General features: G+C 35.3%; 1 protein-coding gene across 1 annotated transcript; it reads right to left on the bottom strand.

The window, feature by feature from the left end:
- Positions 1–285: 285 nt before the first annotated feature.
- Positions 286–25870, bottom strand: LOC134248165 (solute carrier family 28 member 3-like). Its single transcript, XM_062730591.1, has 12 exons — positions 25789–25870; positions 23932–24130; positions 15782–16182; positions 14825–14969; positions 14300–14491; positions 13231–13392; positions 12715–12840; positions 12315–12445; positions 11679–11847; positions 11137–11397; positions 1219–1399; positions 286–975 (listed from the first exon to the last, which is right to left on the bottom strand). Exons 2-12 carry the CDS (start codon positions 24058–24060, stop codon positions 953–955), a joined length of 1920 nt encoding a protein of 639 aa, XP_062586575.1. The 5' UTR covers positions 24061–24130; positions 25789–25870; the 3' UTR covers positions 286–952.
- Positions 25871–26546: the final 676 nt, after the last annotated feature.

The following is a 26546-nucleotide window of genomic DNA, read 5'->3' as shown; positions in this document are numbered from 1 at the left end:
TATATATGTTTATTTCCACACTCCCCGTCTTCTGATGTCAGATACAACGAGAGCTGCACGAGATTGACAGGCATATTTGACTCCTGATCTTTCATTTGGCAAAACTTAATTTATCTAAAAATTATCTAAAACAATTATCTAAAAATCAACTCACCTGAATTTCAAAGAATTATCACAGAGAGAACAGATAGAAATGGAAATATATAATTATTTAGATATCAAATTGGAAATCAAAAGCAGTTCAGAAAGACCCTGAGCTGATCAAACTAATCTTTAATAATGATCATTCGAAATACATGAGTTTATTTCTGTATTTCATTATACAAAGAAAATTACATTCATTTGGTAAACTAATCAATTAATTGGACATGCAATGGTTGGGTATAGTGATGAAGCAATTTGTTTGCAGAACAAGTAAAAGTTATCGTGCAGTGCCAGAAAAAAGTCATATACTAGTGACAGGTGTTTCAATAGATTTAGATTAAAGTGATACATATGATGTATAATGTATATAGCATATGAAAGGCAACATACAAATTCGATTTACATTATTTATTCTTTACTTCTATCCTGTGTCCTGGTATAAATCAATTCATATTGTTTATAAACAATGAACAAATACATGTACTTAAAATGTGGTCGATGAGTGCAAAGAGAAGTTTTTCAGAAATGTATTTCGAAAAAAGAAACCATTTTTCTATACTAAATCTCAATGACAAGAAAATGAAATTATGAATATCAAAATTTAGAATTATTTTCTTGATTACATATATGACTGATGACTGATGACTGATATAACAATCTGGTGAATGTCAAGATATATCGAATAACATTTTCATAATTGTGAAAGATTGTGCTTAAAGATGACGATATGAAAACAAGTACACATAATACAAATCAACAAATTCTAGATAATTTGGATTTCCTTGGTTTCTAATGAGTCTTCATAGTCTTAATAGTCTTTGTAGAGTAGACCTGAAACAGAAAGAAGCGCAGTATTACAATAACACAGTTGTAACATGGGGTATCCTTACGCACTGTAATATTTGAACATATCATTGGCCCCGCCAGGCGGAGCAACCCCTGGCAAAAAGAGAATATCTATAAAACAAAACAGCCTTTGACATCGATCCCGATGCAAATAATGCCACTTCCGTTTTGCACAAAGGACAAAGACACACACACCCTCCCTCACAAACCCTTTCAAGGCGGAATTACCTGCTACACATCCAGTCATAAAACAGGCAGCATTTCCAGCTATCATGGCGCTGAGAACAATCTTAGATAAGTCTGATTTTCTAGATGGAACCAAGGCACCTAATCCTCCTAGAAGAATCCCAATAGAACCAAAATTTGAGAATCCACAGAGGGCGTATGTTGCTACAACCTCGGATCTGGTCTGTAAAGAGAGCCGGCCTTATAATTATTATTATAAGATTTTTAGATTAAGCAGGGCACAAAGTAAGACGACTTTCATGCACACACAAGAATACCTCAGGAAATATTATTTTGACTTGTAACATTTTTTTAAATTTATTATTTAACTAGATGCTGTCATGAGACAGTAATACCCGCACTAAGGTGTTTGTCTCTAAATGCACACTCCTTCAAATTGGGCTTTACCAAGGAAAAAGTCAATATAATTCAATAATTTACATAATACATGTATTCATCAAATTGAGCATATTGGCGGATCCAGAGGGGGGTTCCGGGGGTTGGACCCCCCCCCCCCTATATTTTTTGGCAAGTGGAGAAAGAGATAGAAAGAAGGGGGATAAAACGTTTATTACTATTACTTTTTATGAGTGAATGGTAGAAAATATTCTACTTATTTTTATATATCTTATATATGATATGTAACATGCGAGGTTAAATTTGATATTAGATTCCCGCGATCTTAATTTGGCTGTGTTGGCTATATACAAGAAGGTGCCATTAAAACTAAATCTTATGAAGGAACTAAAATTTAATTCATTGTTTTATACCCAGCCCAAAAAGGATTTTCAAATTCTTGAAGAAAATTCATTCTACTCTTCGGAAATGCTGCAAATCCATTCAATTATAAGGCTTACATGTAATACAGACGGGAGTACCTTTTCAAAGAAAAAAGGACGTAGAATAAAGATATTATTTTCCACAATCTTATATTTTTCCATTCATGTGTGTGTGAATCTTTGCCTGAGAGTGTGTAAAATGGGAGTGGGGGGTTAGAGGGACACAACCCTGGAACCCCCCCCCCCCCTTTTCAAAAATTGCTGGATCCGCCACTGGAGCATAATATGCTTAGGTGACCATGTGACCCATGGGCCTCGATCTTATAGGTATTTCATTTTCTTAATTCGTTACCAGTCTGAAATTTAACAACAGAATTTAATTAATGATGTAAATTAGGTTTGATAAAGGGGGGATATAAATTTTTGGCCCATAATTAATACTTTTTAAATCTATTTTCTCATATAGATTAACAACAAATAATATTATTCAAATTAATGCAAAGCGTTTTTTATGATTTTTTCAAAATGTACAAACTTTTTTATATTTGATAAGGCAGAAACACCATGAAAGCTGCCCTATACCCAATCAATTTAGTCAATCCCCCACCCCTCTCCGATCAACACACACACACACACAAACACACCCTATTTGCCTGTTTTTGGAAATAAGCCTAGATGGCAAACATCTTTTGTAAATGATAATTTTAAATTTGTTCTTGTACTATAAATGTATCACATTGGGCTTGCGTCACGTACCCAACTTAAGTACTAGTTTTACCATTATCATTTTTAGATTGGACTGCACGTGCAGTACTAGTGTGGTGTAAACATCATTGCATATATGTCAGTAGGAATTATTTTGTGTTTTACTTGGATTATGATTCATGAAGTTTACGGGAGTTATGACAGTCGGTAAGTACAAGAGTTGGTATAGATTTGGGTAAAATAGTCTGAAATGCAACTGGTTAGGTTAAAGTTTAAAGAATCAAAGGTCATCCGATGCTGCAATAAGACGAATTTCACATTCTGAAGAGTTATCGCCCGTTTTGGACGTTACATTCAGTTACAAGATACAGAATTTTTTTTCTGGGAGGGAGGGGGATTTCCAGACCAGAATTTCCTGAGAAGCCAAAAAAAAAAAAAAAAAAGAGAGAAGTTATGGTGGTCTCTGTTTTCTAGGGTGGAGGGCATCCAAAGTCATTTTTATTTGCTTCAGTATATATTATAGTCCTGCAAATTCCAGGGGGGTGGGGGGAGGGATCTCTAAATCCACTCCCTGTCCCTGTAATGACAAATGATCAAGTGACTCCTAAATAGGCTAGTAGGAAACTTTTTCCATTTGAATATACATAATTTTTTTTGTGTTATGTTATGTAAATTTAATGGTATAAAGGTTGGGAACCCCTGGAGGTCATCCCCACTCTCCTAATGAACTGGAAATGTTCACAATATGACTGCATTAAATTAAATAAAAGTGCATCAATGATAAGATTGCTTGACATTTTATTCATCAACCTATCCTCCTAGAATTACATGATTAGGAATGAAAATCATTCAAAGAGATGGACCACATTAAACTATTTGTATATATAAACCTTTAAAAATCTAAAAACAAGTAGTAGTTTGCATACATGAATACCTACATGTAAGGGGGCGCTTATAGGGGCAGGGGTGGTAAAAAGGGATTATACGGAGGGATGTTTAACAACAAAGAAACAAATGACATAAAACACAATATTTGCGTTAAGAAATATGAAGGGGATCGATTTTTCCTTCATATATCTTCTTCTCAAGAACAGCAAGGGCATTATTGTCCCCCGTTTTTGGAAAAGGGAGGGAACATCAAATCTCATTTGTCTGTCTGAGTCTGTCCATCTTTGACAGCATGTGCATCTTTAATAAATTTAACCTTGGTCATAACTTTTGAATAATAGGAGATAGGGCTTTCATATTTCACATGTTACGATGTATATTACCACAAAACTTTGTAAATGTACTATGATTTTTTAACTCAAGTGAGACTTTGACCTTAAAGTTTTACCTACTTTCAAAAAAATAACATTTTAAATTGATCATATTAAAAGAGAAAAGATAGGGCATTCAAATTATACATGTATATTACATGTGAAAAGACTTTTCTAAATATATCATGACGTTTGACTCTGTGACCTTGACCTAGAAGTTTAACCTACTTTTCAAAAATATTATATTATATAATATTATACTTTCATGTAAATTACTTGAATCTGATTCGTCGAGAAACATTTGATAAAAAACACTACTACCCGCTGAATAATGAAGCCACGCCCTCCTGCCTAGCAACAGTCAACATTGCTTGACGACGGGTGGTATTACAAAAAATAGCGACTGCGCGGAATTTATGCGCGCACGGTTCACTGTAATATGCATTTGTATAAAACATTCAGTATAATATAATAAATATAGCATGTAGTTGAGTGTAACATTGAAAATTTTCACCCCTTGAAAACCATTGTCAACCTCGGCTGCGCCTCGGTTGACAATGGTTTTCTTGGGGTGAAAATTTTCAATGTTACACTCAACTACATGCAATATTTATATAATATATAACTTTTGATTGAAAAGAGATGGGACTTTCATATTTGACATGTACATTACCTGCAACAAAATATTTCTGAGCATGCTATGATTTTTATGCCCCCGTAAACGAAGTTTCGGGGGTATATAGTTTTTGTCGTGTCTGTCTGTCTGTCTCTCTGTCTCTCTGTTTGTCTGTTTGTCCGCAAAAACTTTAACCTTGCCCATAACTTTTGATTTAGTGGAGCTATGATTTTCATATTTCACATGTGTATTCCTTGTGACAAGACCTTTCTTTTGGTACCACCAAATTTGACCTTTTGACCTTGACCTTGGAGTCTGGCCCACTTTTACATTAAAATTTTACTTTGGCCATATCTTTTGAACAGTAGACACCAGGACATTTATACTTCAAATATGTAATGTTTGTTTAAAGACCTTTCACTGGATACCGACAACCTTGACCCTTTGACCTTGACCTTGTAGATTTCCTTACTTGTGAAAAAATTTTAACCTTGGCCATAACTTTTGAACGGTAAGGGATAGGGCTTTCATACTTCATACATGTAATCCTTGTGAAAAGACCCTTTATTGAATACCAAGAACTTTGACCCTTTGACCTTGACCTTTGAGATTAACCTACTTTAAAAAAGCAAACCTTGACCATAACTTTTAAAGAGTAAGGGCTAGTGCTTTCATACTTTACATATTTGATCATTATGACAAGACCTTTCATTTGATAGCAATAACTTTGACCTTGACCTTGGAGTTTGACGTACTTTTTAAGAAATTGAACATTGACCATACCTTCTGAACGGTAAGGGCTAGGGCTTTCATGCTCTACAAAAGTATTTTATGTGGCAAGACCTTTCATTTGATACTAATTAAATTGACCTTTTGACCTTGACCTTGGAGATTTTTGTAATTAATAAAATAACTTTAACATTAGCTTACTTTCAAATTTCACAAACGTATCCCAGTGAGAATACCCTACTTTTGGTACCAATTAATTAAATTTGCATTTTCGAAAAGCTTAATCTTTTCTATGTTGCCATACGGGGGCATCAGTGTTTTACAAACACATCTTGTTCCCCTTTGACCTAATTTTCATAAATTGACATATGATAGGGGTGCATATTTGACACACAATCTGCCATAAATTATGGCATCCCATTCACTAAGTAAAATACAGAAAGCAGAGGACCACAATTCTTTGAATTTGCTTGTATAATCTTGATATGGAAACATTCTCATTTAATGTAGATTCAAGTTTTTTATGCCACGCCATGATTAGGAATACATGTATAGTGTTTGTCATGTCCATCCTCCACCCTTCCATCTGTCTTTCCATTGAGCTCAAAGAAACTTTCTAGATATTCTTATCAAAGTTCATATGTTGATGCATATACTGATGTAAACAATCCAACTGCAGCAATATTTTTTTACCTTGACTTTTCCTTTGACCTTCACTTAACTCTTCTTTAAATTAGTGTTTATAGCTTTATTTTAAAGAAACCATTCAAGTTGTGTAATGAAACTTCACATGATGATACATAGATTACTAATGTAAGCTTTACAATGCTTCACTCTTTTTGACCTTGATATTTCCTGTGACCTTGACCTCACTTTTCTAGAATTAATGTTTAGATCAGTTTTGAATAAACAATTCAAGATACATTATTTATCAAACTTCATATGCTAATACATACTGCTGAGAGCTGTTAATGCATCAACTTATTTTGACCTTGAATTTTCTTTTGAACTTGACCTCACTTTTAAAATATGTATTTATCTAAGTTTTAAATAAACCATTAATTATATTTTTATCAAACTTCATATGCTAATAGTAAATTCATACTGATGTGAGCTTTTAAACTGCAACAACGTATTGACCCCAACCTTTCCTTTGACCTCTCCTTTCTTAAAAAAAGTGTTAAGCTCAGTTTTATAAAAACATTCAAGATATTTTTATCAAACATAATATGCTGATATGTATTAGTGAGAGCTATTCAGCTGCATAAAAAAATTCACGTTGCACATTCCTGTGACCTTGACCTCCCTCCTCTTTAACTTGTATTTTGCTTAGTTTTAAAGATTAATTTAAGACATTTTTATGTTAAGCATGCACTTATACATTATTTGGTGAGAATTTATTATTTATATCCAATTTATTTAGATTTTAGTTTCAATTCTAATGAAACTGTTCAAGATATTTTCATCAAACTTTATATTCTAATACAAACTTTCATGTACATTAGCATTAATTAGTAATATACATCTGGCGGGACATTCATGTCCTATAGATATATTTCTAGTTTTTCAAATCATCACCTCACAGGCTAGGGTCAGGCCACAATTAGGGATCAAAGTTTTTTTTTTTACACATACACAAAACAAACCAATCATTTTTAAAATGATCATGGTTTAAATCTAATGCATAAAATATTAGGGAAGTTCTTGATCTTAAAAGCAGACTGAGAGTGATTAAACATATCAACCTTATAGAAAAAACAACAAATTTCTACCCCCATTTGACTCCCCCAGGCAAAATGAAAATTCCAAAATCTTACTGCACATCTACATGACACCACCAACCATTTCCCAAAAGATGATTAGGCTGCTGAGTCAAATGTAGAAGGAGTTCAGGGAAGAAGGGGTTTTTTGCATAAAAAACGTCATTTTTTGACCCCCCGGGGCAAAATCAACATTCCAAAACCTTACTGCACATCTACATGACACTACCAACCATCTCTTAAAAGATGATTAGGTTACTGAGTCAAATGTAGAAGGAGTTCAGGGAAGAAGGGGCTTTTTGCATAAAAAACGTCATTTTTCGACCCCCATTTGACCCCCAGGGGCAAAATCAAAATTCCGAAACCTTACTGCACATCTACATGACACCACCAACCATCTCTTAAAAGATGATTAGGCTGCTGAGTCAAATGTAAGAGGAGTTCAGGGAAGAAGGGGCTTTTTGCATAAAAAAACGTCATTTTTCGACCCCCATTTGACCCCCAGGGGCAAAATCAAAATTCCGAAACCTTACTGCACATCTACATGACACCACCAACCATCTCTTAAAAGATGATTAGGCTACTGAATCAAATGTAAAGGGAGTTCAGGGAAGAAGGGGCTTTTTGCATAAAAAACGTCATTTTTCGACCCCCATTTGACCCCCCGGGGCAAAATCAAAATTCCGAAACCTTACTGCACATCTACATGACACCACCAACCATCTCCCAAAAGATGATTAGGCTGCTGAGTAAAATGTAGAAGGAGTTCAGGGAAGAAGGGGCTTTTTGCATAAAAAACGTCATTTTTCGACCCCAATTTGACCCCCAGGGGCAAAATCAAAATTCCGAAACCTTACTGCACATCTACATGACACCACCAACCATTTCCCAAAAGATGATTAGGCTGCTGAGTAAAATGTAGAAGGAGTTCAGGGAAGAAGGGGCTTTTTGCATAAAAAACGTCATTTTTCGACCCCCATTTGACCCCCAGGGGCAAAATCAAAATTCCGAAACCTTACTGCACATCTACATGACACCACCAACCATCTCCCAAAAGATGATTAGGCTGCTGAGTAAAATGTAGAAGGAGTTCAGGGAAGAAGGGGCTTTTGCAGAAAATAAACATTATAGTTCTTTTTTCTTAAAGTATTAAAAACATCTAATCTTTTATTTTTATCTCCAAGACCCTGGCAGTTAACTGTAAGTATATTTAGATTATTATCTTTTACCGTAATCGTACACAAACATCAATAAAGAATCGAATGAATGCCCAATGTAAAGGAAAGATAGGAAAAGGGGGATAGAAACGTGAAAGAGAGATAAGGGTGCATATTTACAAACAAGGTGAATGAAACTAATTGGCATCAGTCTATTGATCGTATTTACTGATGAAGGAAGGAAATTTGTCAATCTGCATTTACCATGTTTACAAAACTTCTGATAAGTAGTCCCAAAACAAGTACAATCGGAAATATAAATTGCTAAATAGTTTAAGAGTCAGTCTGTGTAACTAATATTTTTCCGGAAAGAACTAACCAAGTATAAAAATATTCAAACTTAGAACTACTATTAGACCGTACATGTAATTGTACTTATGAATTGGAAATTTTAACAAAAATTACTTTTGCATGTAACACAGTGACAGTGTTTATTGTAAGTGTTCATCTATTAAAATTCTTAATAACAAGTGTGGCTGACGGCTTTGTTTACCAGATCCTTCATAATGTCAAACCGACGGGGACCTAAATGTTTACCATTCTTCCTCGAAATGACAATCGCTACGTTCGATACTTCTCTCTCAACCAGTACATTAAGTAGTCGACGTCCGGCCCCGTATTCCCCATTGTCGCAATAGCCGTCATGCACTCGCCCCTGGGCATCTTTGAATCGGTATACAAGGATATTATGGTTGGCACAGGCATAGTCCGGGTTGCGTAGAATATTTTTGTAAACGTTCCTAGCATGTGCATATGTGTGAATTTCGGCGATTAATGAAGTAAAGATGTTTCCATCTTCTGTTACGCTTTCGCACTTCCTTACATCGCATTCATCCAGTTTTTCGATTTCGTCCTTGTCCAACATGAGTATATCCTCAGCCCTTGGTGGTAGCACCTTGTCACGGTACACGCTTCCGTTTGGAAAGACTAACTTGTTTCCCACTATCTTTGTTTTGACGTTTTCTTCTCGATATTTATTGTTCATCTCCTGCAGTTTCTTTTTACCTTCATTTATTTGCAGAGGCGTCTGTGGAGTGATATAGAAGGGCATGTCCTTAGCGGTGCCATTTTCCTTCTTTTGACGAATAGCTTGGAAGATGAGTTCTTTATCATTGTAGTTCTGTAATTTCCCTGTTATTGTCCTTGGTTTCGGGTTGCCAGGGAATTTCTGACCGTTTCGGTGTATCCTGATGAAACCAACTTCCAAATTCAAATGCTCCTTGATCAACTCGCTAACTCTAGTGTTCAGATTTTCCTGGTCATCTTCAGCTAAGTTATGTACAAGAATATTGTCCCTCATCGATCTTCCTCTGAGGTCCACTATTTCATTCTCTTGCTGACTGACCCTTCTATCTAAGTTAACGACGATTGACTTTAAAACTTGGAGTTCTTTTCGCAAATAATTGTTTTCTAATTTCAGCGCCTCAATTTCTCCAACATTATCTTCATGTTGTTGACCGATGTATTTGATGCGCTCATCTAACCCATCCTCATCCCATAGATCCCGATTCATATTATTTACTGATTGCTGTAGAACATTGATATTGTCCAGTTTACCGGTAATTGACCGCAAGCAATCATGAATAGCGGACATCTGCGGTGACGCACCAGTGACTCCCGACGACAAGGCTGGGTTACACTGTGAATTGTTCTCATCCTTGCTATTTTGAGAGGCCATAATTTTTGAAGTTGCAAACTTCTAAACACTCACCAATTTTTTCCAAATTTTCACAAAAGACACTCCAACTATAAAGAAACACCTCTGCAAAGTTTTGGGAGCAACCACTAAACCATTAAATCACAGATCGACTTAATCCTCTCCTCAATTTACACCGTGACCACCCTAGCCATAGGTCACGTGATATCAAGAAGGGGCTTTTTGCATAAAAAACGTCATTTTTTGACCCCCATTTGACCCCCAGGGGCAAAATCAAAATTCTGAAACCTTACTGCACATCTACATGACACCACCAACCATTTCCCAAAAGATGATTAGGCTGCTGAGTCAAATGTAGAAGGAGTTCAGGGAAGAAGGGGCTTTTTGCATAAAAAACGTCATTTTTTGACCCCCATTTGACCCCCAGGGGCAAAATCAAAATTCCGAAACCTTACTGCACATCTACATGACACCACCAACCATTTCCCAAAAGATGATTAGGCTGCTGAGTCAAATGTAGAAGGAGTTCAGGGAAGAAGGGGCTTTATGCATAAAAAACGTCATTTTTCGACCCCCATTTGACCCCCAGGGGCAAAATCAAATTCCGAAACCTTACTGCACATCTACATGACACCACCAACCATTTCCCAAAAGATGATTAGGCTGCTGAGTCAAATGTAGAAGGAGTTCAGGGAAGAAGGGGCTTTTTGCATAAAAAACGTCATTTTTCGACCCTCATTTGACCCCCAGGGGCAAAATCAAAATTCCGAAACCTTACTGCACATCTACATGACACCACCAACCATTTCCCAAAAGATGATTAGGCTGCTGAGTAAAATGTAGAAGGAGTTCAGGGAAGAAGGGGCTTTATGCATAAAAAACGTCATTTTTCGACCCCCATTTGACCCCCAGGGGCAAAATCAAAATTCCGAAACCTTACTGCACATCTACATGACTCCTTTAACCATCTCCCAAAAGATGATAAAGCTACTGTGTAAAATGTAGGAGGAGTTCAGGGAAGAAAAGTGTGACAGACGGACGGACGGACGGATGGACGGACGGGCGGACGGACATGAGTAACAACAATATACCCGAACTTTTTTTAGAAAGTGCGGGTATAATAATAAAAAAACAGTGCTGATTTTTGATCATACGTTATGATGATAAAGCCATCATGATGAAAACATTGAAACGCTAACCTCCAATATGCCGTATTTGAGAATGGTGCTGTTCAGTTGTGGAAGTATGATATCATCCCCAGTCCAGAACCAGTCTGTATGGTTAGTATTTATGTAGCTCTGTAATGTGTTTTTATTCTTGATGATTTTTGATAATTCGTCGTATGCAACAAACTCGTTAGTGAAAGTTTTCAGACCAATCAGTCGGCCCAGTGATCTGCAGTCAGAGGGTGTTGTTCCCATGAAATATGCAATGGGGTAAAACAGGTAAGAACAAATGAACTAGAAAAGAAAGACGAAAATATATGTTACTAAATAAAGATGCAGCAAAGTATTAATGATTGATATATCGAATGAAATCCAGGAAGCTTTAAATTTACAAGATTACAATTTTATAAAGGGGAAAATTTGCTAAATTGATAGAGGAGGTGAATTTGATGTAAGCATGGGTTTTATCGGTAAGACAAAAGTTAATGTATTGCAAAAATCTGTATATTCGAAAGAAGCTGTACACCGTGGGATTTACTAAGAAAATTGCATTTACAGAGGTATAAAAAATTTACATCAAAAGTAAATCCCTCTATTTCGACTTGTTCTCCAAGCCAAGTTAAGGTAACGTTGACAAACTTCAGAATTGACAGGAACGCCATGACGTTTACAGCAATGGCTGCTACAACTCCGATCGAATTTAAGGCGCCTGATGATGCCGCCTCAATTATGTTCCTGTCTGACCTAAAGAAGAAGAGAGAAAAGGTTTTCAGTGAAACACTTTTAACTGAAAACCAATTGGATAGGACATTTTATCTTCTTTTTTCTGTCGAATAAAAAAATGAACATGTATAGAGACTTCATCATATCCCGCTGAAGGCTTCAGACATATACTTAGCACCCTAGTTCATTGAGCAGTAAGTGTTCCACATCATACCAACGCCCATTGTTACAAGGAACCTCAGATTTGAAGGTCTCATCTGAAAGACTATGGTTTTCACTTCTGCTGGGAGCTTGGAAAAAGAACAAGCATTCCCTAAGTTAACGGCTTAGGTATGACGCAACGATCGAGAATCGTAAGCCAAGTCTACCGATCATGACGCTTACGTCCCACCAGCGAAACCACATTCGGAAAATTTGTACATGAATCAACACTAATTTGAAACAAACTTCAGTTGCAAAGTCTCATTAAAACTTGATGCAATACTTACGATTTTCCCATTTTGTAGAAGTCTTTCTTGGACGACTTAGGTTTTTCCACTTCAGGATAGACTAACTTGGACATTGCTAGGGCGGCTGGAGCTGACATTACAGAAGCCGACATCAGATGATTGGCAGGGATCTAAATGTATAAAAAAGTATATCGAGTTTGTTCATTTTTAAATTTTCAAATAAAAATATCAGATGTACTTTAGTGATTGCAAAGCTTATATTTCAAAAATAAATACTGAGTAAATAAATATATTTTCGTTTTTTTCCTACATTTTCTGAAAAAATCACTAGTTAATTCTTAATTTTTATACTTATACTTTTTCTTTAATGAGAAAAATTGAAAAGGTTAAAGTTCAATATCAGCTTATCACTGTTTGTGCTGTCTGAAGTAATACGCACACCAAAGCTGATGTAAGCACCGAGAACACTTCCAGCAATAGTTGCAAATCCTCCCACCATAACAGCATGCAGCTCCGACATCGTCATATCCTTCAAGAAAGGCTGGATCAGCAAAGGGGATTCTGTCTAAAATATCACGTAATGGAGACATATGACGTAATGATAATATATTATGCAATGGTGACATAAGACTAAAACATTAGCTACAGTAAAACACGCTTATACCGAACACATGTATATTGAAATGACACTTTCATTGAAGAGAATTTTATTCCTTGTGATTTTATATATAAATGTTTTATGTACATTTATTATAAAATTAACAGATATAATGAATTAGGTTTATATCAAAGCAAAATAGTCCTCCCAATTATAGACTGTTAATCATTATGAGATGATTTTTTTTTTCATTCAAAGAACTTTGAAGGTGCATCCGTGTAAGTGCATTAAAATTCACGACCTACATAAATCCGGTATGGAGATGAAGAAATAAATACTGATCTTCATGAACCCTACCATTCCTACAAAGATGTTTCCCGCCGCGTTGAGAGACTCCGCTGGTGTTGTCCCCATCAGGAAAGCCAGGCCACGTCCGATAACTCTAATCACTGCCTGCATTACTCCTAGGTAGTACAGGACAGAAATCATGGCATAGAAGAATATAATCAGGGGTAAAACCTGAAAGGAAAATAGTGTTACAGATGAAGGGCAGGAAAAAAATGTTTAATAATGATAATTCACTTCAAAATATAATCTTAACTTAAATTTCGAAATTATATAACATTAAGCTGGAAAAAATAATCACTTAAAATTAAAAATTTGAATTTATCAATAAATTAAATGTATATTTATATTAATTACAGATATTATTTCAAATTTAGACATACTGTAGAACAATTATGAAAGAAGTTCGACCCAGGATGTTTTTAAATACAACTCCATCGTTTTCTCGGATACTAATTGTTTTAATTGATTTGTTCAAGATGGTATATTTACATTCAGTATAATTTTCCTTATGAAATTCATTAGAAATCCACGGCCTTCAAATTTCTATAACACATGGGAAACCTTGTCACCGCGCGTTAGAATACACAGTAGGAACTATATACATTTTCAATACTATAGGAACACCAAAATGTAAAATGTTTCATTTCAATGTAATGAAAAACTTTAACCCTGAAAAATTAACGTGAATATTAACGTAATGTGCGTTCAGAATTAATTTGTCCCTTTTTCCTCGCAGTGTTTGATTGCGAAATTTAACTTTGCAACGTCATTTAACGTCATTTGACGTCACAAACGGCTCTTACATCTATTAACCACGGCAGTTTTAAAAGGCGCTAAATTCACATTTAAGATTAACGAAATAAGCAATTATGAAGAAGAATAATTAGAGAAATTAAATTTATATAAGCATTGAATTGATATTTTTGGATGTCTTCGGTCCTATAACACACCTGGCCGTGCCGACAAATTATCATACCGCGCGGTATTCAATTTGTCGGCACGGCCAAGTGTGTTATAGGACCGAAGACATCCAAAAATATCAATTCAATGCTTAAATAAAATTTGCTTTATAACTGACCTTAAAAGCAAAGAAGTGAACTTCTAGGGGCGAACCAAACATGAATAAGGCGCCATCATCTGAGTAGGCTAAGAACTCCGTGACACGATCTCCAAGGTATTTAAACACGTTGTATCCAAACTCCCATCTCAGAATAATCAAGGCGAAGATGTACTGCAAAGCAATACCCCAGAACACAGGGTGCCACTTCACCTTCAGAAAAAGGTATTCTCTGTACAGTTAAATTTTGGTAAAGTTTCTCAAAAAAGTGCATTTTCTAGATTTTTTTTTCAGGAAAGGTGGACATAAAAGACGATATTGGTAATCTAACAACCAAACTCTATGATAACGTGATGACTTTAACTTTTCTATCGTCAACCTCCCTTATTTTCCACTCCTATAACTACGCTACCATAAACCGGCGAAGGACTTCAAATTTAGATCTTTACTCGTGACTTAGACTCATTGTGCGTTCATATTCAGTGAGGGTTCATTATCATACTTGAACAATATTCGGTTCAATGATAAAGGGGAAAAAAGGCTTACTTTTGCCGGATTCTTGGAGAACACGTAGAAAATGATGACGTAGAGAGCAAGTCCGGCGACAGACATAAGGTTCTGTGGATGATCAATAGCGACGTCTATGATTACGTAAACCACAATAGCAAGAAAGGCGGCAATCTTCAAAAACCTGAAAATTCCATAAAAGTATATCAAGCCATTAGTGAAAAGTTACAATTTTTAAATAATCAAACATGAATAATAACAATACATTTCGATGTTAGAGTACATGTTATTCTTAAGTGTTATAATTATTATGCAAAAGGCAGAGTTATGCAACGATTTAACATGTGTTAAGAAATAATATATATATTTTTAATTTTAATAGATAAAAGTGAGGAAAGAAATTAAATTATTCTCACTATTGGCATAATACACATTATCTACAATATGAAGAAGGGATTTTGAATGAATACCCCATTCCAAAATTTCGTGATTAATGGTGAACATGTACAATATAATGAGTTAAAAATTCTCGAAAGGGACGTTAAACAACCAAACAAAAATATATCTGGTTCGTATGATATAATATCTAAAATAATAAAAAAAAGACTAATGCATCGTAAAAAATATTGTTTGTGGACTTATAATAAGTGGATTTGTGGTTTTGTTTTCTTGTTGCTTGTTTCTTTGTTGAACGTCTTGACGTGAAAGACATTCATTCAAATTTATATTGCACCACGTGCCGGTGGAGCTCAGCAATTTAGACCTACGCTTTGCACTATAACAGCATTTGGACAGTGTGCTCTTTTTGTGCTGGTAACCATAGCGACACAAGACATCGGGTTCGCAACTTTAGAGCTCACTCCCAAATCATTGCGTCTCTAGGCGACATAATTAGTATACAAGAGTAATTGAAATCCACTAACATAGGTCATCAGTGAACAATGTTGATTCCACCACATTGAAAAAAAAACTAGGTACATAGTTATTTTCTCTTACCATGATACGATTTTACTGAACATCCTTCCGCCATTAGAGTTGAGAAGAGGTTCAATTCGATTGTTATAAAAATTGTCCATTTGGGTACCAAATAATTTGAAGAAGATAATCATCATTAATAAAAACACTCCAAAAATGGTGCACACTAATAAACGAACTGAGGGCTCCCTGTCAATGTCAAAGGTCTTTACAATAGCAAAGGCAAAATAGACAAAATATCCTGTGATGAGACAAATGTAGAATACAAAAACGATTTCACGCCAATTATCGTTGATGAATTTATAGACGGCTGTTTGCACCATGAAGACTACTTGTGCGCAGGCGCCCATTTTCTCGTCGTCATCGTCTTCTTCTTCTTCTACCGTTAATATAACGTCACTTTCGTTCAGTGGTATATCTTTCTGCAAAAATCATCAGAAGTTTTTAAAAGAATGAAACTGATTAATTTATTGTGAGTAAATATTTTCTTTTATTTCTTTCAGACAATGTATTTTTTTAATCTGATATTTAATTAATCTGATTAAAACTCATATTTTTTAAAAATCGTATAAATCCTATCAAGAAAGAACTTAAGTATATTATGATTTATTTATAATAATATTCTTCACTTAATTATCAATTTTTATTACAGGAAATCGTCGTCCGCTTGGGGAAGTGGTGGAGCGTTTGCTTTAGTGTCGTGGGGAAAAGAGTTGTTCCTTATGTGTCGGGTTCGAATTCTCCTTTATCTGTTCTTTGGATGTGCAGTGGGTGCTGGCACAAAAAAAAGATCCCTCAGTGCCCAGTGGCTTTGAGTACCGAATAAAGGTCTTAAATTCACAGTCTCATATGAGCGAAAAACAATTGAAAGGGACGTTAACAATGAAACAAACTATAGTAAGATATACTTTTACGAATGTAAATTAACTTATGAATTTTAAATTGTTACATTTAGCATTACATCAGTACTTTTTTATTATCATAAATGCAATGCTATGTGCAAGAAAATTGATTAACGCGCATTAACTATAGTAAATTTAAGTTTTCACTGTAGTAAATCAAATTAGATTAGTTATATGTTTTATATAGTTAGGTCTTTCCACCTTTCTGTGGAAAGACCTCTTGAAATGCTTCTGTTTCTTTTTATTTTATTTCTCCCCTTAGCTTTTGAGACCGTAAGACTTATCGAAAAACTTTTTAGTTCATGATACTGGATATATAAAGTTATTCCGAAAAACGACCCCGTATGTTTTAACTTCGACCCCTTACGCAGTTATTGGCCCTTTCACCGTTAAGCTTGTTATCGCTACTCCTCAGAAACCGTAAACCGTAGTGATACAAAACCTTCACCATTGTCTTGAACTCATTCAGGAGACTTTTCAATCTATTCATTGCGAAAGTTTTCTTTGACCCTTTCAATGAGTAATTGCCCCTGAAAGTTTATAAATTTTACAAAAAATTAAAAATTTTCAAAACGAAAAGTCGTAAAGACATGAAACCAACTGCATAACATTCAATGACCTTTTGCCTTCAAATTCAATTAAAGGTCAAAGTTCAAGGTCATTCCAAATATGAGAAACAAATTTCTCTTAATAGCCCTTATGTCCTTAAACATATACTACCTATCTTATGTCTTTAATATGTACTTTTGAAACTCTTTAGAAGATATAATTCTTGGCCCCTAAGATTGACCCTTTAAAAAGTTGTTGCCCCTTGTGCTAAAAACCCTTGTTATCGCTACTCCTCTAAAACCGTTAACCGTAAAGGTATGAAACCTTCACCAATGGCTTTGCCTAACTATGGGGACTCTTCAATCTATTCATTGCGAAAGTATTTGGTGACCCCTTCAATGAGTTATTGCCCCTGAAACTTTTTGAATATTACAAATAATTAAAAATTTTCAAAACGACAAGTCGTAGAGACATGGGACCAACTGCATAAGATTCATTGACCTTTGACCTTCAAATTCATGTAAAGGTCAAAGGTCAAGGTCATTCCAAAAATGGAAAATTTAGCTCTTTTTATATTTCTTTTGTCTTTCAACATATACTTAATGTCTATGCATCATTAATATGTACTCTTAAAACTGTTTCAAAGATTTCACTCTTGTCCCCTAATATTAACCCTTTTTAAAAGTTATTGCCCCTTGTGTGAAAAACCTTGTTATCGCTACTTCTCCGAAACCGTAGACTGTAGAGACACCAAACCTTCACTTAAGGGTCTTTAAGCCTTACTCCACTGTATGAGTGCAAATGTATCTGATGACCCCTTATATGAATTATGGCCCTTTAAGTTCTTTGTATTTACTATAAATCCTTATAACTTGAAAACTATAAGTCATAGAAGCATGGGGGCAACTGCATTGTGACCCTTGACATTTTACCTTGAATATTTTTCAAGGTCAAAGGTCAAGGTCATATTCTTTTTTTAATTTTCATTTTTTCTATGCTTTAAGAGAGTTCTGGTTTCTTTTTCATGGAATTTAATTTTTAGGAGTCAGGTATAAAACAAATTTAAAATTCAAAGAAGGTGGAAAGACCTCTTATTGTTCTGTGAACAATAAGTCTCCTAGTTATTTTTAAAATTCTTCTAAGTAATTTTTTGATTTTAATAAGTTTATTAACAAATTCTTCTTTTAAAAAAAACAAACAAACAAACAAAATACATTATTGGTATGTAATTAAAGAAATATACTTATATTAAGTCTCCAAATCTTCAAAAAAAAATTCTAAAGATTAATAGTAAATCAACGTTTCAAACATTAAAGAATTTCTATAGTTAACTAAATTAAGACAGATTATTTTATTAACATATTTAATAATCTCATTTAATTGACGAAAAGTCTGTTGTTATTGATATGCTTATACTAAGTACAAGTTAATTTGGTCGCAACATTACTTGGTACGACCTATCTAATACAATTATACAACTTCCGTTTCCGTTGTTGAAAAAATCGAGGAGGACCTGCAAAACAAAACTTTTTATCACAATAATAATCGGCTGCCATCCGAGGTGCTTTCCTAGAAAATGCCACCCGTACGCACACGTACATCTACTAGAGGGAGGAAGGAGTATGCAAGGAGTTTTGTGACACCGTCAAGGGGTAGGGGAAGAAGACGGAGGCGAGAGGGCGAGATGTCTCAGACCCGTCGACCACATGGCGATGAGAACGTTGACGACAGTCAAACACCAGCGGGGGCCATCATTAATGTGGCCAGTCAGAGTCATAGTCAGTGTCAGAGTCAGCTTGACGGTCAGCCCCTTGACGAAGCTACTAATCAGGAAATTGGTGAGTCAGATATTCTAATTCCCCCCACTGAGAATTTTGATGGACCAAACTTTAGTATTCAGGAATATTAACCAATATTGAACACGTGTGCCTTTGACCCTATCAATACACATGTCCCTCAAAAGCTCAAAACAAATTGGGAGGGACAATTCATAGATTTGTCCCTGCTCTTAAAATCCGCTAGGGAACTGGTCGACCATGAAAACACACAAGGTCATATTCAAATACGCAACGACACTATGTGCCTTGTCAAGCAAAAATCAAACACTTTCCTATCTATTGAAAAATGGACTTCTGCATTCATTATATTTATAAGTATTATGCTAGAAAAATATAGAACAAGATCCCAGGAACTATTAAAATACATGCGGGATGTAAGAATTGCAGCATCCCGATCCCCCGGATGGTTCAAATATGATGAAAAATTTCGCCTACTCTAAGTATCTAACCCCCAGTCTTCCTGGGGGCAAATAAACAGTGAATTGTGGCTATTATATATCACGAACAACAGTCTAATTCAGGCTCAAGATAGGGTTAACCCTCAAGTCAAAGTTAATCAAACAAATAACCTAATCTCAGCCCAACAAAACCTTTCATCATCGAGTGCTAATGCTACTCAATACTGCCATTATTATAATGCTGGCAAATTATGCAGGTTTTACCCAAATTGTAGGTTCAACCATGCATGCAACTCATGTGCCGGAAGACATGCAGCATCCAAGTGCAAGAGCACTAAACAGCTCTAGCCTTGTAGTATCAATTTGCACACTGGGAAAAACTCCTATTAATGTCAACATATTGTCTGACAACCTACATAATTATAAAGAAAAAACAGCTATTTTAAATGGTTTCAGTCGGGGTTTCAAACTGCAGTATCAGGGCCCCAGATATTATAGGGAGACAAACAATCTAAAAAGTATTTACCAACACACAAATATTGCAGAAGAAAAGATAAACAAAGAAGTTTCATTACAACGGGTGGGGGGGGGGGGGTCCCTTTGATCATCCACCATTTTCCTCCTTACAGATTTCACTTTGGGGCTTGTCCCTAAAAAGATGGCGACTATCGTCTCATCCATCACTTATCGTACCCAGAATTAAACTCAATGAATCATTTTATCGATTCCACAGCTTGTTCAGTACATTATGCTTCAGTTGATGATGCAGCGGCTATAGAGGCCGCCTTAGGACCTGGAACATTGCTAGCAAAATCCGATGTGAAATCTGCCTTCCGCCTTCTCCCAGTTGCATGCTCAGACTTCGAGCTACTGGGTTTTAAATTTAACGACAAATATTATTTTGATAAAATGATGCCATTTGGCGCATCCATAAGCTGTGCAACATGGGAAAAGTTTGCTACAGCCTTGCATTGGATTATTCAAAATAAGTCTCGTAACCCCCATATTCTACATTACCTTGACGATTTTCTTTTTGCAGGTAAGAACAACTCAGATCAATGCAAATCTACACTGGCTCAGTTTAAGCAAATTTGTCAAGATATTGGGGTACCTATAGCTTCGGAAAAAACCACTGAACCCAACACAATCATAACATTTTTGGGCATTGAATTTGATACAATTAATATGGTCATGCGTCTCCCTCAAGACAAACTCGACAATCTCAAACAAACTATTGATCATTTTCTCCAGAAGAAAAAAGTCCCCCTAAAATCGGTGAAGTCACTTATAGGCTTGCTTAACTTTGCATGCAAAACAGTTGCTCCAGGCCGGGCCTTTTGTAGACGACTGATTGATGCCACAGTGGGCATTAAAAAACTGCATCATAAGGTCAGAGTTACTCAAGACATAAAATCTGATCTCAGAGTATGGCAACAGTTCTTACAAAATTTTAATGGGGTTACCCTTATAACTTCTGGCATTTGGACATCAGACACATCTCTGCAATTTTTTACTGACAGTGCTGGGGGACCAAATGGGGGATTTGGGATATATTTTGCAGGTAGTTGGGCACATTCGAAATGGCCTGGGGACTGGGTACAATTAGGGATAGTAAGGGACATGACCTTCCTAGAACTTTTCCCAGTGTACGTCTCACTCTCGTTATGGTGTGATAGACTCTCTAACAAAAGGATTCTGTTTCATATTGATAACATGGCAGTGGTACAAATACTCAACACATCAACATCAAAATCACCAAGAGTCATGAATATTGTTAGAAAGCTAGTACTTGTCACCCTACAGTATAACATCACAATTAAAGCTCAACACATACCCTCTAAACAAAATTCAGTTGCTGATAGTATTTCTCGTTCGCAGTGGGGGAGATTCAGGGATCTGGTGCCGGACGCAGACGCTTGGCCAACTCCAGTACCCGTCCAGATTTGACAGATCCAACCACAGAATCCAGAAAGTTAATTTACAATCCCCTAGCTCCTAGCACACACAAGACTTACCAAACTGCTCTCGAAAAATTCCAAAATTTTGTCAAAATTCATTATTATCAATTAGTTGTAACTTGGCCCATAACAACACCTGTTTTACTTAATTTTATAGCTTATTTGTCAATCCATGAGCATGCCGCTAGCACTGTCCAATCGTACGTAAGTGCAGTTGCCTTTTTTCATAAACTTTGAGGGCTCCAGGACCCATCAAACAATTTTCTTGTCAGAAAAGCATTACAGGGTCTAAAGCGCACTAGGGGTACAACACCGGACTTGCTTTGTCCTATTACTTTTTTGATCTTGCGCAACATCATATCTTCACTACCAACAATTTGTCCACCATATGAAGTTAAGCTGTTCACATGTGCCTTTAGTTTGGCATATACTGCATTACTCAGAGTAGGGGAATGCACGGCTACAGGTTGCAACACTAACTCACATTTTATTCAGTTTCAAGGAATCGAAGTTAGGCATCGCACCAATGAAGTTCGAATAACAATCCCACATTCAAAATCTCAACAAACAAGTGGACAAACACTCATTATTCAGGGTCAACCACATTCTCCACTATGTCCAGTTAGATGCATTAGGGAATTTTTAAAAGTCAGACCAACCACACCTGCCTCCCATATTTTCTTGGTTCAAAGTGACACAGCACCTCTCACTAGGTTTCAGTTTAATGCAGTATTACAAAAAGCTCTCAAAATTTCGGGAACACAAGGATACTTTGGCACACACAGTTTCAGGATTGGGCGGGCTACCAATATGGCAGTACAGGGGGTTCCATACGATGCCATTCAGGAAGCAGGCAGGTGAAGATCACCTGTTTTTCTAAAGTATATTAGGATTCAAAATCAGTAGATCCATAAAATAATTTTCAAAGAGTATTACATTTAAGTTTTCTAGATTACACTAACCCAACCCAAGAATTGTAGGCTCCCCAACACAGATATGGATACTTGGATCTTCGATACCTTATTGGGCTGGACAGTTTGCCAGATCGACTCGCCTTGGAAAAGATCTGGATTTACCGGTCAACATCCTATGGCATGCTAAAAGAGGGATGCAGTAGCACCAATTAGATCCAGAGGTCATGAGACTCCTTAAGCACCATGCACCGCCAAATATCCTTATTATCCATTTAGGGTCAAATGACCTTGTTACAGAAGGTTTAACAAGTAAAAAGTTTGTGGAAGAAATAACATGTAGCTTACTTCGATACAATGCACTTTTACCAAAAACAAAATTAATATGGTCTTCTATTCTCCCATGCTTATATTGGCATGGTACACCTTTACAAAGTGGCCACAAGATTGACAAAAAACGCAAGAAAATAAACAAGCAGGTCAACAAGTTCATTACTGAATTAGGGGGGGGGGGAGTTTTATTCTGCACGATAATATATCGGTAAACAACATATGTCTGTTCCGTTATGACGGGACACACCTCTCTGATGAGGGCAATCAGCTGATGTTAAATAACATTAGGTCGGGTGTGCTTAAAATAATTAATGAATAAAAGATGGGTGGTTTTGTTGGGGTATGAAGGAACATTATATCAATGTCTGTGGCGGGTCTGGGGGGATATAATTGAGAAGTTTTCAAATTATCTGGCCTTGTGGTTTCCCCCATCTGCCATTTAAGACAGAGGGTGGTTTGTAAAAAGCAAAATTTACATATGTATGTGTTTGGAAAGTTATAGATTGGGGTCACTCAAGTTCAACAGTCTTGGTGCCCACTCCACCTCTATACACAGGAGGGGATGCTCAGTCCTGGAGTACATGGTATAGTACTAACAACCAGGTGCAATCACTGGGAAACGGGGTAAACGGATATTTTGAAAACTCTTCCAATCCCAAATGGGTGGTATTTTCATAGTTTGGGATTTTGGTACTGGCGCTCAACGCCAGGCCACCAGTTTGCCCGTTATACTTGCTAGGTTGGTATATTGGATATCCCCTCGGACCCTGGGGTTAACACAATGTGGCCATTTACTTCCATTGTCCCTTTTTGTCAAATTGTAAATTGTTATTGTGTGATGTTTTGTCTGATTGATTTAATAAATTTGGAAAAAAAGAAACATGTATTGTGGCTGTTGTCAGGGGAACAGTTAAGAGAGTAGAGGAAGTACAAAACTTATATGAAACACAAGAGTCTGTGGTGTCAAATGCGTTTATTTTGAATGTTCAATTAAAGATTGTTTAGGAATTCTTTGAATATCCAACAATATCGTAAAATATTAGCATCATACACATATAATTTTGGAGACATTCAGGCTCCGAATCCACAAAAAAAGGTTAAAGGATATTTCAAAGCAAATCAAAATATCAAAATCTTTAATATTGCTAGCAATTGTAGACTTTTTAGTTGATTAGAGTGAAAATGCTAGAGGAAGTTAATTTTGTCTTAACAGATACTCGCAATGCTGTACATGAAATGTCTATATAAAATCGTAAACACTTTTTGATTACCACGAACTTACTTGAGAGTTGTTTCTCCCGTTTGGCTCCCCCTTTTGGTCAGTATCTTTTGAGTTTCCTTTGGGGTCCTCATTGACGAAAGCAGGGTTGTCTTCCCCTTTATTTTTTACAGACTTCAGTTCTATCGACATTTTGTCCTTTTTATGTCTGTTTAGTTTTCTTTAAATTGTTTTCGGGGCATGTGCCTCAAGAAAAGTGTATCTGTAAAACAACAATAATGCAAAAAGTTGTCTTTTCAACACGGTTCAACGTCCTAATGGTTCGTTGAACCACCCTTCCCCCTATTTAATATATATACAGGTATAATTATACGGCATATATATAAGGAAATTTTTTAAAAACATTTTAACTTGCCATTGTTTAAAAGTACAAACACTTTAATCTTACCGTTTACTGTAATACATGGACGCTTGTTTGGCTTTTTCATTTAAAAAAATCCAGTCGGTTCAGGTTTTGTCAAACACCCTATACTTTTGACAATAAAAACGGGAGGGTAAGGTCATTTATGTTTACCCGGTTTAAAAAAAATACACGCTTTTTACTCTTATTTTTTTAAACTATTTAATTAAAACAATATTTTGAATCATACGTTGTATATGTAAGTAAGAGAATAACCATGTGCATTATGTACATTTAAATTTTGTTGCAATAAACGTCTTGAACAAATTATTTATATCGAAAGCTCGTTCATATACGCTTGATAAGTTACATTAATATGCACATTAACATGACATTGTCCCCTTTTTACCATGTTATTATTAGGTCATTCTTAAGAAATTCTGTCAACTATTGTGCTGTATCGTTTATGCTTGAGGTTATTGTTAAACATAAACAGTGGTGTTTTCTAGCGTCTACTATATAAATGACCGACCTTGAAATATTTGGAATATTAAGAAGGTTTTAAACAGTTCTGATATATTGAATTAAAAACTATTGCAAATAAAATGTTCTTTTATGTAGGATTGGGAAATATAATCAGATCCAAATTAGTTCAATTCTTTTGATTAGTTTTTTTGTGATGGATGAATGATAAAAAAGCCATATTAATTAGTTTCGAAATTCGAAATTTATGTTTTTGCAAGTAGAATTAGCGATCCTGACATCAGCTTCTTTTTTGTATATTATTATACAAGTTCTCATGAAATTAAATTGAATAATACTATTATGTTTCTTTCTTTCATCGAACAATGAACAGGGTAGGGTAACGTCGCATTTCCTGCTTTTTATGCTAACACTTTAGGGTGCCATATTGTATTGACTTTTTAAACCTGTCTTTTTGACTGGCAATAAAAATAGAATTATTCAAGTGTGTGCATATAAGGTTATTCAAGTGTAGCATAGGATTTTTCTTTACAAGGGTAACGTGTTAAACAGAAAGTCGTAAATACCCCCAAGTAAACACAACTGTTACAGACAAATTTAATACTGGCAGCAATTCTTAACATTTCTATGTTAATTTGTTTACATTTTGTAAAATCAAATGTGTAGTTTAATCACTCTTCAATCATTTTAATAGACATTCATAAGATACATGCAAGAAGGATAAATATTAAAAGTATTTTATTTATATTTTTTATCATTGTTGAAACAAAAAATTATAGAAAAAAAGGTAAACATTGCACTAAATTCGTTAAAGTATACTTGTTCTCAACAAAAATTATTCATCCAGAAACGATGTGAACAAAGCATTTTTTTTCAAAATTAGAAATAAACACCTGAAATGTCCAAATACGAAGTGAACAATGTATTATACGTTTAGAAATTAAGCAAAACTAATGCAGAAGAGTCAAAAATGTCCAGTTTCTTTAGGTTTCTCTAAAAGAGAAAGAAAACGAGAGAAGGAAGATATTTTAACCTACCTGTTTATTGTATGAAACGAAATTTAAAGTACACAAAATCCATTTGACAGAACGGAATGCTTCATCGAATAGTAAATTTAAAGGTTTATTATGTTTACGTAAAGGCGCGTTACTTCTTTTTTCGAATATGTCAATATGTCATTCGGGTATATCAAGTGTAAGATCAACTGAGAAGGCGTCTGTATTAAAATGCAAACTATTTTTTCCAAGTTTCTTTGTGAAATCTTGCTTTGAAACATTTCAACGATTATATTGATTAAAAAACAGAATTTTTTTTTCAATACGAAAATTTAAATTTTTTACATGGATAAAGTCTGTGTTTTGAATATAAAACAATGGAACTAGATTATGAATAGTGGATGCCTTTTGAAAATGATTTGTAGGATTTCAAACAAATTACTGTTTCCGATGCCTAATTTTAAAAGATCTCTTGTATTGTACATATTGTAAGTCTACATTGAAGGGAGTGACTACTTTTGAAAAAAAAATGATGTGTACTCAGATTCCCCGTATAGAAGCTCATGTCAAAGTGTCAAAGTTTTCAAATGCAAGATAAAAACGAATTTTAAGTTATCAAAAAGAAATATAAAAAGGACCAGTCAAAAGGAATACGCCTTTAAGATATAAAAAAAACCATATACAAGAACTACCGGGTATTAAGAAATTATGGTCAATGTTAAAACTTTACAAAATAAGCTGATTTTTGACAGCCGAGATGTTCAAAACGTGTACTAAATTTGACTGCAAAGTATATCGTT

The sequence above is a fragment of the Saccostrea cucullata genome, unplaced genomic scaffold (assembly GCF_032062105.1).
Source record: "Saccostrea cucullata isolate Sc308-1 unplaced genomic scaffold, CSIRO_AGI_Scuc_v1 ctg1130, whole genome shotgun sequence".
NCBI lineage: Eukaryota > Metazoa > Mollusca > Bivalvia > Ostreida > Ostreidae > Saccostrea > Saccostrea cuccullata.
Note: the sequence above shows the minus strand (reverse complement) of the source record. Positions and strands in the feature narration are given on the sequence as shown.

What these genes read in the sequence shown, in the direction of transcription:
- LOC134248165 (XM_062730591.1), bottom strand. Translation starts at nt 24,060, where the DNA reads ATGTCGATAGAACTGAAGTCTGTAAAAAATAAAGGGGAAGACAACCCT. An exon ending in ACGGGAGAAACAACTCTCAA is followed by an intron (nt 16,183 to 23,931) that starts GTAAGTTCGTGG and finishes TGATTTTTGCAG; the next exon opens with AAAGATATACCACTGAACGA. An exon ending in TTCTACAAAATGGGAAAATC is followed by an intron (nt 11,848 to 12,314) that starts GTAAGTATTGCA and finishes CTTCTTCTTTAG; the next exon opens with GTCAGACAGGAACATAATTG.